The sequence below is a fragment of the Mauremys reevesii genome, linkage group 3, assembly GCF_016161935.1.
Source record: "Mauremys reevesii isolate NIE-2019 linkage group 3, ASM1616193v1, whole genome shotgun sequence".
Lineage (NCBI taxonomy): Eukaryota > Metazoa > Chordata > Testudines > Geoemydidae > Mauremys > Mauremys reevesii.
This window is the reverse complement of record NC_052625.1, coordinates 83,283,060-83,298,421: the sequence shown is the minus strand read 5'-3', so window position 1 is coordinate 83,298,421 and position 15,362 is coordinate 83,283,060. Positions and strand designations below refer to the sequence as shown.

Genomic DNA, 15,362 nt, shown 5'->3' with positions numbered 1-15,362 from the left:
TTTTTTGCCTCAATAGTTTATTCACTGAAAAATGCAGTTTCAGGTCAACCAAAGGAGTTCTTTGCAAATTTGTGTCAAGTTTGTCAAATAGTTTTGACCTAACCAAAATCATCAAAACTTTTTGTTAATGTTGAAAAATTTTGCTGTGACTGTCAGACATTTTGACAAAAGTAAGCCAAGGATCACAAAATGAGGAAGTGCCCACTTCTCTCATAAGCTTTAGTCCAGTGGTTATTAACCAGCACTCACTTGGGATGTGGGAGACCCAGGTACAGTTCCCCCCTCTGCCTGCTGTGGAAAAGGAATTTCAACTTGGGTCTTTCCTCATTGTAGGAGAGTGTGCTAGCCACTAGACTATGGGATATTCTGGCATGGACCTTTCTTATTCTCTTAAAGCTGTTCCATTTTTTATAAATAATTAAGTAGTCTTTGGAGCAGGGACTTGAACTTGGGTCTGCCACATCCTAGGTGAATGACTGAATTGCCACTATGAATGGCAGTGGATCGTCATTGGGCCAGGGAAAGAGAGTGAGAATGAGTCTATAGCCTGGTAGTAGTTAAGACACTCACCTGCGCAAACTCAACAAATCACATTCCAGAACATGCAACAGCTGTATTGCAGGGCCTTAGTTTATAGCATGATTTTGTAAAATGTTTTATGACATAGTTAGATCTTGTCAACACTAGCCAAGGCTACCACCATGGTAATGTCTTGCTCACAAGAATTGTTTAAACATTCTTCCGGCTTACACAGTTTCAACTGTAGTGACAACGAGATCTGATTGTACTTCATTACTGAAGTAAGGGCTGGTCTTCACACAGTTTTTATACTGTTTTGCCTATAGAAGCCTATATAGTTTAAGTAGTACAATCCCCTACAGTTGGTGCAGTTGTACTGACATAAAGGTGCTTATTATGTCAGTATTACTCACATTTAGGATAAAATTGAGATGTAGATTAAAGGAATACAAAATCTGTAGATAAGTCCTAAGTATCACATTGTCCTTTCCTTAACTGGTACAACCTAGTCTGCGGACCATACTGTATGTCCATCTACAGTTCCAAGTAATTGGCTGTATTAGTATTAAAAGTGAAGATTTATGCAGATAGCTGGCATAGTGTCTTTAAGAAGAGCAAGTCCACCATTAACTTTAGCCACCTAAATTTAAAAAATGTTGGCCTTCATTGAATACCAACTGAACTATTTTGAAATGGATGTAGAATAAGAAATAGTGAGGGGTTGTGGCAGTAACAGAGGGGAAAATGTTCTTTTTTCAAAATACACCTCAGTGGGTTGTTTCTTAAATACTATCATCAGTAAGTTATTTTCCTGCTTGAACGTTAAGAGGAAAATATTTTATTTCCCCTTTCACACTTCAGGTAGAGGACATCGAGACCAGAGGAGACTTCGAGGCCAGAGGAGAAGGTTCCAGCTTGCTCCCCGGTAAATAATAGAACTACAGTGATTGCAGAAGGTCTACAATGGGTTTGAATGAGAGGATAATATTCCTCCCATGGATAGCATCTTTACCTACAAAAGCCAAGATTCAAGGGGCTTTACAGAGTGGCTGAGCACCTGCAGCTTCCAATGATTTCACCCGAAGCTGTGGGTACTCAGCCCATTATGTCCTTTCCACACTAAGATTGAGCTAACTTTATTTGGAGAATGGTTTCACTAAGTACTGTAAAATCAGTGTCGGGGGATCTGGTTACTGCTTGGCACTATCCAATTATGGTTATAAAAACACCCATTCCTATTTATACAGGAAAGTCCAAATCGAGTTTTAACAGTGCTAGACCACTCATATAATGTAAGTAGATCTTTCCAATATAGTTTTACATTGCAGACGAGAATGTAGTGTGATGTCCCCATTAAGAACAGTGTACAGTACATATGTTGTATCAGTTCTTGAATTAGGAGGCTACTGTTGGTTATGCCATACTCTTCTTACTGTAGCCTGCTGAAAAAGATGGAACATGACATCACTTTTTTTAAACTTCACTTACCAGTGAAATGCTGGTACTTACTTCCCTGCTGGAATGCATTGCTGACTCATAAGTGCCAGCAGCACTTCATCGCAGCTTAGGAGGGGAACAACTCTGCACATCCAGGCTATTTCTACATCTTATCATGTCTACCTCCTAAGTATTTCTGAGATCATCCTTTTCTGTCTGTCTAGACCACTAAAACTCTCATCCAGGCCCTTATTAACTTCAGAATTAGAGTTCTTCAAGTGATGGTACTTCTGTATTCCACTGAGGGGTTACACACATGCACCATGTGCCCAGAGCTGGAGAATTTGAAAGTAGCGTCTGTTGGTCTGGGCTTGCACCCTGGTTCACCTCTTGACTCAGTCTGAAGGTATAGAGGGCTGGATGGACCAACCATCTCTCCATTTCCTTCTCACAACCACATGGTCCGGGTCGGAACCTCCAGTGTCCGTAGCTTTGGCTTCGTCCTCCAAAATAAGAATTAGATTTAGCTTTGTAAATAGTTCTTAACAGTTTTTATAGTTTAGCATTTTATAGATCTCTTAGGGCAGGTCCATACTCACCGCGCGGGTCGACGCGGGGAGTTCGACTTCCCCAGCTAATCAAGATGCGATAGTTCGAACTCCCCGCGCGCTCCAGTCGACTCCGGAACTCCACCACCGCGAAAGGCGGTGGCGGAGTCGACCTTGGAGCCGCGGAGTTTGACCCCGCCGCGTCTGGACGGGTAAGTAAGTCAAACTAGGGTACTTCGAGTTCAGCTACGGTACCCTAGTTTGACCCCTGCCCTTAATGTAGACCAGGCCTTAGTGTTTAGATGTAGTCTCTTTGGGGAAACCTCCCCACCCCCGTTGTACCCCATTCGGGTACTGGACCATGCCCAGGAATCCAGGCTTCAAACCCTGCGCTTCTGCCTGCGATCCTTCTCGGTGAGTAATGGCGACCAGCACAGCCTCTACTGCCTTGGGGAATCCCACATTGCAGCGAGGTGCAGTATCTGCCAATCGTTCCCCAGCCATACCCAAGAAGGGCGGAACTTCGTCTCTGCAAATGCAGATATATTTCATTTTATTTTACAGCACAGTTTCAGTGACGGAAATGTAAGCCATGCATGCTCAGTGTGGCACTCTGTCCCCCTTGGGTGGTGGCCCTGCACAACTACATGCAGGGTGCCAAGTCATCACATTAGACAGCACTAAATCCCCATTGTTTTGTTTTTTGCTTGACAAGTTTGTTTGTTGTTTTTGTTTTGATTTTTGCTTGTCTTTGGGACAGGGAGGGAGGACCAAAAGCATTTTCTATCCTAGGTGACAAAACACATAGGACCGGCTCTGGTTAAGACAGCTGAGGTTTTTTTAGACCAGTAGAGGCTGATGCATGAAGATCCAGAGGCCCACCCAAGGACATCAGTGTTACATAAATATTTATTTTAACAACCTAATGAATTAATTTTGGACAGAGAAATTACAGTTATTACTAAATAACTATATAATGACGGAGCACATAAGTGTTACCAACACCATAAGGTTGTATACTGGTTAACTGATATTACAGGTACTATCCTGAAGCTTTTTTTTCACTTATTTATGGAAGAAAATGTTTGTTTTCGAATTCACATAAACATATTTTCTTAAATTTTCCACTTGCCTACCCAGTCAGTGTAAAACAGTCAGAGGTACTTTACTTAACTGCTGCCTTCAGGGAAAAACATTAGGTAGTAACCATAAAAATTCTTCATTAAAAATGAAGCATACAAATTGTATCCCGAAGCAAAAATGCCTTAAGTGTCAACAACACTGTGGTCATACAGAAAATGGGTGAAGAGTTAAAAACTGGTTATCTCATTGCTGGTCTGTAGCCCAATAACTTAACTGAAAATTGTCTTCATCCATGTCATCTTCAACTGCTTGATATTTTCCTTAGCTTTCTCATAATCTTTGGATTGAATTGGCTCAAGAGGATGTTTATTAAACTAACTGATAATCACTCTTCTCCATTTATATATTTTGGAGCCGCTCTGTCTTTATTTTTGTATTGGAACATTTTTAGTACATTAAGATGTATAGTAATCTCCTTTTGCGTTAATGAAGAGGCTGTTGCAGTTACTGGGATATTCCTTGATGATCCATATCACAAATTTTGTTGAGAAGTTTTCCACCCATCATGCAAAGGAGTTCCCTTCCTATGCTTTAGGTCTGATAAGAATTAATAATTTAGTGACTGACCATATTAAACACAGCTGTCCTTGACCTGACTCTTGATAGACAGCCATTGATTCGGAGACCGAGAATGCATAGCTCAAGGTTCTGTCCTGTTTTCAATCCCTATCTAGGATTGAAATAAGAACAATATTTTTTCCAAATTGTTTATCACTGGTATCTTCCCAAATTCTATGAAGCAGCATGAAAATATCTCGCTTACAGTTCTGACAGTTTTGTATTTTGTCATATGTATATTTAGCTACTGCCACAGCTTCCATGTATTATTTTAGGCCCCAATCCAGCAGTAGAGTTTGCAGGGTCAGACTTCCAATGTTCCCAGTGGGATACCCCATGGGCAGACCCTTGCACCTGCACGGAGTCAATTGCAAGACCAGAGTCTTAATGTTAATCATTTGTATGGAAAGCTCTGAACCCAGATTATTTTCTCTTTAATTTTTGTTAGGTTTTTAGTATCTTGTTCTTATCTCCTTTGATGCCAGTATTTTCTTACTATCATCATCAACACTGATTTTACTAGCAAAGCTACTGCATCTGATATGTGTTTCTTGTTTTAAGTATAGTTTTGCAGATAGTTTTTATATCCAGGATCTGTTTTGCAGATTATGATAAAAATAAATGTTTAGTTAACCTAAGCTCCCAAAGCAGGGACCAGATTCTATAGTATTTACTCTGGCACTGAAGCCAAGAGAAGTTTTGCCTGGGTAAGGATTGGATGACAGATAGTTAACTGGATTAATGATACATAGATTTTTTTAAGGCCAGAAGCGACCATTATGATCATTTAGTCTAACCCCTTCATAACATAGACCATAAAATTTCATTCTGCATTAAAAGCATAATTTCTGTCTGAGCTAGGGCATTTTTTTTTAAATGATGTCCAGTCTTGATTTAAAGCTAACTACAACGAGTCAGGAAAATTAGCTACAACGAGTCAGGAAAAAGATCTTGGCGTCATTGTGGATAGTTCTCTAAAGATGTCCATGCAGTGTGCAGAGGTGGTGAAAAAAGCAAACAGGATGTTAGGAATCATTAAAAAGGGGATAGAGAATAAGACTGAGAATATATTGTTGCCCTTATATAAATCCATGGTACGCTCACATCTCGAATACTGTGTACAGATGTGGTCTCCTCACCTCAAAAAAGATATTCTAGCACTAGAAAAGGTTCAGAAAAGGGCAACTAAAATGATTAGGGGTTTAGAGAGGGTGCCATACGAGGAAAGATTAAAGAGGCTAGGACTCTTCAGCTTGGAAAAGAGAAGACTAAGGGGGGACATGATAGAGGTATATAAAATCATGAGTGATGTTGAGAAAGTGGATAAGGAAAAGTTATTTACTTATTCCCATAATACAAGAACTAGGGGTCACCAAATGAAATTAATAGGCAGCAGGTTTAAAACAAATAAAAGGAAGTTCTTCTTCACGCAGCGCACAGTCAACTTGTGGAACTCCTTACCTGAGGAGGTTGTGAAGGCTAGGACTATAACAATGTTTAAAAGGGGACTGGATAAATTCATGGAGGCTAAGTCCATAAATGGCTATTAGCCAGGATGGGTAAGAATGGTGTCCCTAGCCTCTGTTCGTCAGAGGATGGAGATGGATGGCAGGAGAGAGATCACTTGATCATTGCCTGTTAGGTTCACTCCCTCTGGGGCACCTGGCATTGGCCACTGTCGGTAGACAGATACTGGGCTAGATGGACCTTTGGTCTGACCCGGTACAGCCTTTCTTATGTTCTTATGTTAAAGACTTCAAGAGATGGAGAATCTACCATGTTCCTAGGTAAATTGCTCTACTGATTAATTATCTTCATTGTTAAAAATGTTTGCTTTTTTCCCAGTCTGAATTTGTCTAGTTTCAGCTAGAACTTAAGCCTTTTTCTGCTAGAATAAAGATCCCCCTACTATCAGTAATCTTTCCATGTATTTACTTATAAACTGTGATCAAGTTACCTCTTCATCTTTTTGCTAAGCTAAATAAAGCTAATGATCCTGTTGATACTCTTAATATCATCATATCTTTATTCATCTAATCCCTGAGGGAATACAGTTTCTCCTTTAAGCAGTAATGGTATAGCCATAGAATCATGGAAATGTAGGTCTGAAAGGAACCTCAAGAGGTCATCTAGTCAATCCTCCCGACGCTGAGGCAGGATCACGTATACCTAGACCAGTGTTTCTCAAACTGGGGTTGCCGCTTGTGTAGGGAAAGCCCCTGGCAGGCTGGGCCAGTTTGTTTACCTGCCCCGTCCGCAGGTCCAGCTGATCATGGCTCCCACTGGCCGCAGTTTGCTGCTCCAGGCCAATGGGGTCTGCTGGAAGCGGCGGCCAGTAAGTCCCTCGGCCTGCACCACTTCCAGCAGCTCCCATTGGCCTGGAGCAGCAAACCGCGGCCGGTGGGAGCCGTGATTGGCCAGACCTGTGGACGGGGCAGGTAAACAAACCAGCCCGCCCGCGTGGGTCTTTCCCTACACAAGCGGCAACCCCAGTTTGAGAAACACTGACCTAGACCATCTCTGATAGGTGTTTGTCGAACCTGTTCTTAAAAACCTCCAATGATGGGGATTCCACAACCTGCCTTGGTAAACTATTCCAGTATTTAAATATCCTTATAATTAGAAAGGTTTTCCTAATATCTAACCTAAATCTCCCTTGCTGCAGATTAAGCCCATTACTTCTTGTCTTACCTTCAGTGAACGTGGAGAACAATCGATCACCATCTTCTTTATAACAGTCCTTAACATATTTGAAGACTGTTATCAGGTCCCTGCTCTGTCATCTTTTCTCAAGATTAAACATACCCAGTTTTTTAATGCCTCATAGCTCAGGTTTTCTAAATCTTTTATCATTTTGTTGCTCTCCTCTGGACATATTTCCTAAAGTGCAGCACCTGAAACTGGACAAAGAACTCCAGCTGAGGCCTCTCCAGTACCAAGGGGAGCAGAATTACCTCCTTTGTCTTACTGCCATACTCCTGTTAATGCATCCCAGAATGATACTAACCTTTTTCATAACCGCATCACATTGCTGTCTCCTGTTCAATTTGTGCTCCACTATGACCCCCAGATCCTGTTCAGCAGTACTACCACCTAGTCAGTTATTCCCTGTTTTGTATTTGTGCATTTGTTTTTTCCTTCCGGAGTGTAGTACTTTGCACTTGACTTTATTGAATGTTGTCTTGTTGATTTCAGACCAATTCTCCAATTTATCAAGGTTGATTTGAATTCTAATCCTGTCCTTCAAAGTGCTAGCAACCCTTCCTTGCTTGATGTCATCCACAGATTTTAGAAGCATAATCTCCACTCCATTATCCACGTTATTTTTAATCAAAGTATTGAATAGTACCAAACACAGGACAGATGCCTGTGGATCCCATCATCCCAGTTTGACAGCGAATCATTGATAGTTACTCTTTGAATTTTCCAAACAGTTGTGCGCTCACTATATAGTAATTTCATCTAGACCACATTTCCGTAGTTGAGAACATCATGTGGCACTGTGTCAGAAGCCTTACTAAATTCAAGATAAATCATGTCTACTGCTCCCCTGCGTCCACTAGGCCAGTAACTCTGGCAAAGAAGGAAATTAAGGTGATTTGGCATGATTTCCTCTTGACAAATCTATGTTATCTGTTGCTTTTCACCCTATTATACTCTAGGGGCTTACAAATTGATTGATAATTTGTCCCAGTATCATCCCAGGTATGGAAGTTAGTCTTACGCTGGTCTGCACTTAATATTTGGATTGAGATACCTACGGCATCAGGAGGTGTGAAAAATCCATACTCCTGAGCACTGAAGCTGTGCTGACCTAACCTGCAGTGTAAATGCAGCAAGGTCAATGGAAGAATGCTTCCGTTGACCTTGCTACTGTCGCTCGCAGCGGCGTATTATCACCTAGGCCGACAAGACCTAGGCCCAGGGCGGCAAATTTGAAGGGGCGGCAAATTTGAGCACCCACGGAGAAGCTCCCCTGCTCCAGCTCGCCTCCTCTGCGAGCGTGTCTCCGAGTCCTGTTTCTCTCCCCTCCCTCCCAGTGCTTGCGCCACGAAACAGCTGTTTCATGGGGAAGGGAGGGAGGGAGGAGGAGGGGGAACGCGGCGCGCTGGGGGAAGAGGTGGGGCTGGGGCGGGGATTTGGGGAAGGGATCCAATAGGGGCAGGGAGGGGGCGGAGTTGGGGCGGGACTTTGGGGAAGGGGTTGGAATGGAGGCGGGGAAAGGGTGGGGTTGGGGCAGGGCCAGGGGTAGGCGGGGCGACAATTATTTCAGAGCCTAGGGGCGGCAAAATCATTAATCCGCCACTGTTCGCTCGGGGAGGTGGTTTTCCCACCGTGACAGAAAACCCCCTTCTATTGCAGTAGGCTGCCTCTACCCTACAGGATTATGCTGGCCTAGCTATGCCACTATAATCCCCATAGTGTAGGCATGACCTGACTAGTCTATTATTCCCTAGCATCTCTTTGTTCCCCTTTTTAAAGATAGCTACTATGTTTGCCCTTCTCCAGTCCTCTGGGACCTCATCCTTCCTCCATGAGGTCTTGAAGATAATTGGTTCTGAGATTGCTTCAGTTAGTTCCTTAAGTTTCCTTGTGTTGATTTGGTCAGGCCTTGATGACTTGAATACAACTAATTTATTAAAATATTCTCTAAAGTGTTCTTTCCCTGTTCTGGCTTGTGTTCCTTCCCCATTGTTGTTGTTAATTGTGTTAGGTGTTTGGTCACGATTAACCTTTTTAGTAAACACTGAAGCAAAATAGGCATTAAACACCTCAACCTCCTTGGATTTATCTGTTATTAGCTCTCCTTCCACTAAATAGTGGTCCTTCACTTTCCTTTGTCTTTTTTGTTCCTTATGTATTTATAGAACCTCTTCATATTGCCTTTTATGTCTCTTGCCAGGTGTAACTTTCTGTTCTGTTGTTCTCATCCTTAGCAATTTGTCCATGTCTTCAATTTTTATAGGATTCCTTTTTCATTTTCAGGTCATTAAAGAGCTCCTGATAGAGCTATATTGGCTTCTTCTTCCCGTCTTTCCTTTGCTTTGGGATAGTTTGCTGTTCTGCCTTTAATAATGTCTCTTGAGAAGCTGCCTGAACTCCTTTTTGCCCTTAGATTTTCTTCCCATGGGACCTTACCTACCAGTTCTCTGAATTTGTTAAAGACTGTTTTTTTAAGTTCATTGTACTTATTCTAATGCTCTCATTCCTTCATTTCTTTAGAATAATAAAATCTGTTGTTTCATAACCACTTTCAGCCAAATAGCCTTCAACCATCAGATTCTCAACCAATTCCTCTGTTAGTCAGAATAAACTCTAAAATGGCTGCCCCCCAGTTACTTCCTCCTTTCTCTAAAATATGACATTGTCCTCAGCACATGCCAAGAAATTAATGTATTGCTGTATGTTTTCCAACAGAACTCTGGTTAGTCAAAATCCTCCATTACTACCAGATCTTGTGTTTTGGATATTTCTGTTACTTGTTCTAGAAATGCCTCGGCTACCTCCTCCTGATTTGATGGTCTATGGTAAACCCCCCATACCGGGACATCACCCCCGTTATTTCCCCCTTTTATCTTGACCCAGAGACTTTCAACTGGTCTGTTTTAAACCAAAATAAATGATAATATCCAGCAAGTACGATAACAATGAGAGCAACATTTTCCTATGGATGTTTGAAAAATCTTTGGGAAGTTATAGAACATCCTGAATCCTTTGTTGTTGTTGTTAATAATAATATTTATATTTTAAGTCCCATAGACTGTCACTAAAATCCAGGCAATAATTCCATAAAACTGATTACCTAACATGACTTTTACATTAGCCATATAATGCTTGTTGGTATTGGAGAGACTTATGCTTCTCTTTTCCTTTCTCCAAATATACTATAGTTTATTTAAAACAGTTTGAGAGAATCAAGGTAAATGCGAATCAGCCATTAGATGCTTTTCTGATTACATATGGCCTAGTCATCTTCTTTTATGAAAACCTCTCTATATAATGTCATCACTGAAGGATGAGTAAAAATATTAAACTCATAGTCAGACTAATGATTCTACCATAGATGTCAGTAAAAACTGCCACAAGGAATCTTACATTAATCCACTCTAGTCTGAATACTGTAGATTGTGTTTTAAGGAAATGGCCCAGCTGTGTGTTAAAGGCAGCCCAGTACCCCACCCAGAGGTCTGCTCCGGGCCCCGTTCTGTGGAAGGGTTTCTGGGTGGGAGGTGTTGGGTAAAGGGGTCTGTTGTGGGGAGGAGAGGGTTAGAGGGGAATGTGCTGTGGTTTTCAACCTGTGGCCCAGGTAACACAGTTGAGAACCACTGCACTAGTGGTATTTTTAAATCCTAGCTGCTTCTTTAAACACCTAAGTACCTTTGAAATTCTGGGTCCAAAACCCTTTTGAAAAAGAGACTAAGGGCTTGTCTACATTTAAAACGCTCCAATGGTACAGCTGTGCCACTGTAGCACTACAGTGTAGATACTACCTATGCCAACAGGAGGGATTCTCCCATTGACAGAGAGGTGATAGGTAGGTTGGTGAAAGAAGTCTTCAGTCAACCTAGCACTGTCTACATGGGGATTTAGGTCGGCTTAACAACGCCACTCAGTGGAGTAGATTTTTCATAACCCTGACTGACTTAGTTAAACCAACCTAATTTTCTTGTATAGACCAGGCCTTAAGCTCCTAAGCATTTTTGAAAAAATTACCCTAAATGCTCTTTGGAATTTTAAACACACTTTTATTCATTTTGTATGGCCACAGGAGCAGTTTTTCTATGTCTTTTCACAGGGGATTTTTATTATTTGAAATTGTTTACATGTTGATACTTGTGTGTCTTGCTTAGTCCATCACAGGCTGTTTGTATTTTAGATGGCCCAGATGACTTTGTCCTTGACTGGAACTGAATGAAAAGTGATAAGAAGACAAGATATGTTTTTATAAAGTACTATACATTGAATATAATAAAAATTATTTCAGTATTGCTATTGTACCATCAAGAAAATGATGTCAAATTGAATACACATTTTAAAATTGGTGGTGGGAAAGATTTAGTTACAAACACATTACCCTGCCTTCATTCAGTATTTCCAATCTCATTTCATTTTGTACCTCTGATACTTCTTTTTTCATTGCTAATTTAATGTTTATAAGAGTATGTGTTTGTGTTCTGAGGCAAATTGTGAATTATTTAATTCCCAGTTCCACAGTGATGGGCACTTTACAAAAGCCTAAGGTAGACAGTTATGAAGTCTAATAGTAAAGGAAATGTGTACAGAAACAGAGGCCACCTTTATGTGGTGAAGGAGATAGAGGAAATCTAAAGTAGTAAAGATGTGAGTGAGCTTAAGAGTATGTCTACACTGCAATTAGACACCTGCGGCTGGCCTGTGCCAGCTGGCTTGGGCTTGGACTAAGGACTGTTTAACTGTGCTGTAGACATGTGGCCTCAGGTTGCAGCCCAAGTTCTGGGGCCCTCCCACCTCACAGGCTCAAGCCCAAACCCGATCGTCTCCACTGCTATTAAACAGCCCTTAGCCCAAGCCTCACGAGCCCACATCAACTGGCATGGGCCAGCTGTGGGCTTTTAATTGCAGAGTAGACATACTCTAAGAAGTCATCCCAACCGAGTGCAGATAAACCTTTATGCCACATATACACACATTCTATGTATGCCACATCTTTTACAGAAAAAGTATTTTAGAAGTATTTCAGATAGCTTTAAATACAAAAAATGTGTTTTTTAAAGTATCTATCTGCCTGTAAAGTCAAGTGGCTCAAAGGAAGAGGAAAATTATAGCTAATACATTTTAGAAATCTTTAAAAATACCTTTAAGCTCACTCATGTCTTTTCTAGACACAAAACTGTTCACAGCTTTAAAGTCTCATTCTTAGATCTTCCAGAGCAAAAATGAGTGCTGTGTCCCCTATTGGGAAACCTAGTATTTCCCTTTTCAGTTGTGTAATGGTCCTATTTCTAGCTCTTTGCAGTATTATACAGAAAACCTTAAACCAGTCATTGACCAAGAAGAAAATATTGCTCATCCTAGGCCTGGGGCCTCCGTAGTTTTGGAGGACATTCCAAATGTGGGGAAGGGGACAAAACAAATACTTCTCATATAAATTCATTTTTTGTCAGCTATTTGAAGCACAACAGTTGAAATGATTTTACCACGTGTATGTAGAATGCTCAAAATGGTCCAACCAGATATAGATTAGTGGACAGTGCACAGGTGTGGCAACCAATCATGTACCATAAATTAATTTCTCACAGGCCTACAATTTGTCATATGGATTTCCCTATTACATATAGTAGTGCATATAGAATGTGTGGGCGTATATTGTAAATTAAATGTGTGTGTACAAATATTTGACATGAAGAAAAACATACATTCTTCTTGTATCTCAAAGAATAGGTTTATTTCTAATGTTAAGGATTATTAACAAATGAATTCCATAGCCACTGTAGAAGTTTGATTTATCCTTATGGTACAATGATTACAGATTAGTAGTTGCTAGTGTTTAGTTAATTCTAGTACTAGTTAGCTCTGTTGCTGTCACGCCTTAGCTCTTGTGCGGATGTCTACTTTTGAGCCAACTATCCACTGAGTTTTTCCCATCTAATCTCTGAATTTTCTAAACATAAACATGCTGTCATTTGTACATAATGTGGTACTATGATTTTCTCATATGTATTTTATTGTCTGAAATACAATATGTACTGTAACATAAATACAAAGCTACAACTCAGCTAAATAAATAATTGACAATGGCCCAGCATTTTTAATTCTATAAAAAAAACCTGATGCTGATTTCACTTTCTTTAAATGACGCTATTTTTGTCCAATTTGCTTTCTGAGGATGATATGATTATGGGTGGGGCAGTCCTGCTATATTTTCCTACCAGCTATTCACTTTATTTTTAAATGTACTACCTACTATTTATTCAAACCTTTTGGGAGAATGTAGAAATGTGGGTATATTCAAAGATCACTAGTTTCAGGAACCTCATTATATGCATTGGTGCTTTTAAAAAAATCTAATTGTGCACCAGTATTTTGTAGCTATTCTTACATCAGGATCTTCCAGGACTTCTAGTGGCCTCAATAAATGAAGTGGTAGTAAACTAAAATTAAACATGAATTTAGTGGGAGCTTTTGCTGTGCTAGGATTGGGCACTTTTTAAGAATTGCCAATGAGATGTAAAGGCACTCTCTGTTGACATTTTTCTTCTTATGCTGGACCATAGCCAGAAGCTGCTAATTATCCAGACTTCTAAGCAAAAGATTATTTTCTCCTTAGAAATCATGGGTTTGGATCAGGAGTTCCATGCAGGTGCTGTGCTCCTGTCCAAAGAGGATTAGCTTGTGTTAGAGTGCTTTGTTTCTGCCCTCCTAGCCAAGGCTAGTCATAGCTATGTGAGGCCCGTGGGCAAGAAAAGGTAATCACACAAGAAAAAAATGGCCTTCCTGAAGAGGCACATTTGACTGGGCCCCTCAGTGTCTGGACGACAGATTTTGTAACCTGACAGTGTTGCCCCACCTGGGATGCCTTGAGCCTTGGGAGGAAGAAGGAGCTGTACCACAGGTGAAAGACATAGAATTGTAGAAATGTAGGACTGGAAGGGACCTCAGTAGGTCATCTAATCCAGTGCCCTGCACTGATGCAAGACTAAGTATTATCTAGACCATCCCTGACACAGCAGTTTAGAACTGGAATTGAAGAGGCGTAATTCTGGAGGTGAAAAATACAAGGGAAAAAATTCTTATTCCACAAACTGTTAAATTGCTAGTTACAGTACTTCAACAAATCTAAAATATGCAGCTGTATTTTAAGAAATAAACAAATCATTCACTGATATTGTTTGCTTACATGTCTGTTGTCCTTTTTGTGGTAAATGGGAGAAGAATATACCACTGATCATCAGTGACTGAGTCAGATTGTACCAGTGTAGTCTTTAATAGAGAGGAGATCTTGTCATTGATAGTGACAGACAGATAGACTGGCATGAATTCATTGGCCATAGCTCACTTTACCTAGGTGATTTCTATTTTATTACAGTACTTGGAATCTGAGTGTTGTAAAACACTGAGTTAGCCCTCACCCCACCATTGTCCAATAGGTGTGCATTATTCCCATTTTACAAATTGTGAAACTCCCACTCAGAGATATGAAGCACCTGCAGTCACACTGAAAAAGAGCTACGAATAGACCTAGATCTGATTCCTAGTCACGCAATTCAGCACCAAGTTCATCTTAACTTGAAGTCACTCAACTTATTAACATTACTGCTTTTAAGAAGGTAAATAACTGAACAGTTACCATAATTTACCTTCACTCAAAATACAAGCATTTTAAAAGCTTTTGTTTGTTGATGGCCCATCATAAACTATGTGGCATTTGAACACTCTTAAGCACCAGCAGATGGCACCCAGTTTATTTATGTGTCAGGGGTTCTCAAACTTCATTGCACTGTGACCCCCTTTTGACAACAAAAATTACTACATGATCCCAGGATGGGGGATTGAAGCTTGAGTCCTGCTACCCTGGGCCAGAGGGGTACCAAAGCCCAAGCCCCACTGCCCTGGGCAGTGGGGGAAGCTGAATCCCAAGGGCTTCAGCCCCAGGCAAGGGGCCTGTAACCTGAGCCCTGGCATCCAGGTCTGAAGCCCTTGGGCTTTGGCCCTGGGCAGTGCTCAGGTTTCGGCTTTGGCCCCAGGTGCCAGCAAGTCTAACACCAGCCCTGGCAACATGTTATTGAGAAGCATCCATTTTTTAAATTAATTTTTCATCTTGACTTCAAGAAGTTTAAGAATTTTTTGTCATCATAATGGAGATTGTGTGATCTGTAAGGCTTCCTACTCCTCTCTCTCACTCCTCTGCGTAGCAAATTGGATAGATTGGGCCTGATTCACCAAAGCTTTTCTTCACTTTTATGCCAGTTCAGTGGAGTTATACCAGCATAAAAATGGTCTAACACAGTGGTGAATTGGGTCCATTAGGTATAAGGAGAGTAGGCACTTAGGACCCAATTCTGCAACTGATAGCACATGTGTGAACTGCTGCACCAGTGCTGTATCAATTGCACAGTAAGAGCCCTGGTTTGTTTTGCTGGGTAGGTTTGCTTTCTTTAAGGCAGTGTTGCCTAGTAG

At 40.9% G+C, this 15,362-nt stretch overlaps 1 protein-coding gene across 8 annotated transcripts in view; it reads left to right on the top strand.

The window, feature by feature from the left end:
• The window catches only part of FAM120B (family with sequence similarity 120B), a 101,908-nt gene extending 87,308 nt beyond the window's left edge, over positions 1 to 14,600 (top strand). For 5 of the 8 annotated variants that reach the window (XM_039532214.1, XM_039532223.1, XM_039532215.1 and 2 more), the window contains exons 10-11: positions 1,381 to 1,444; positions 1,767 to 1,811. In XM_039532214.1, the coding sequence (XP_039388148.1) occupies positions 1,381 to 1,444; positions 1,767 to 1,788 (86 nt within the window). In that variant the 3' untranslated portion in view covers positions 1,789 to 1,811. Of the gene's footprint in view, positions 1 to 1,380; positions 1,449 to 1,766; positions 1,812 to 11,066 lie in introns of those variants that run through there. The other 3 variants (XM_039532218.1, XM_039532219.1, XM_039532224.1) reach the window with 3 other exon arrangements.
• The last annotated feature ends 762 nt before the right edge of the window (positions 14,601 to 15,362 follow it).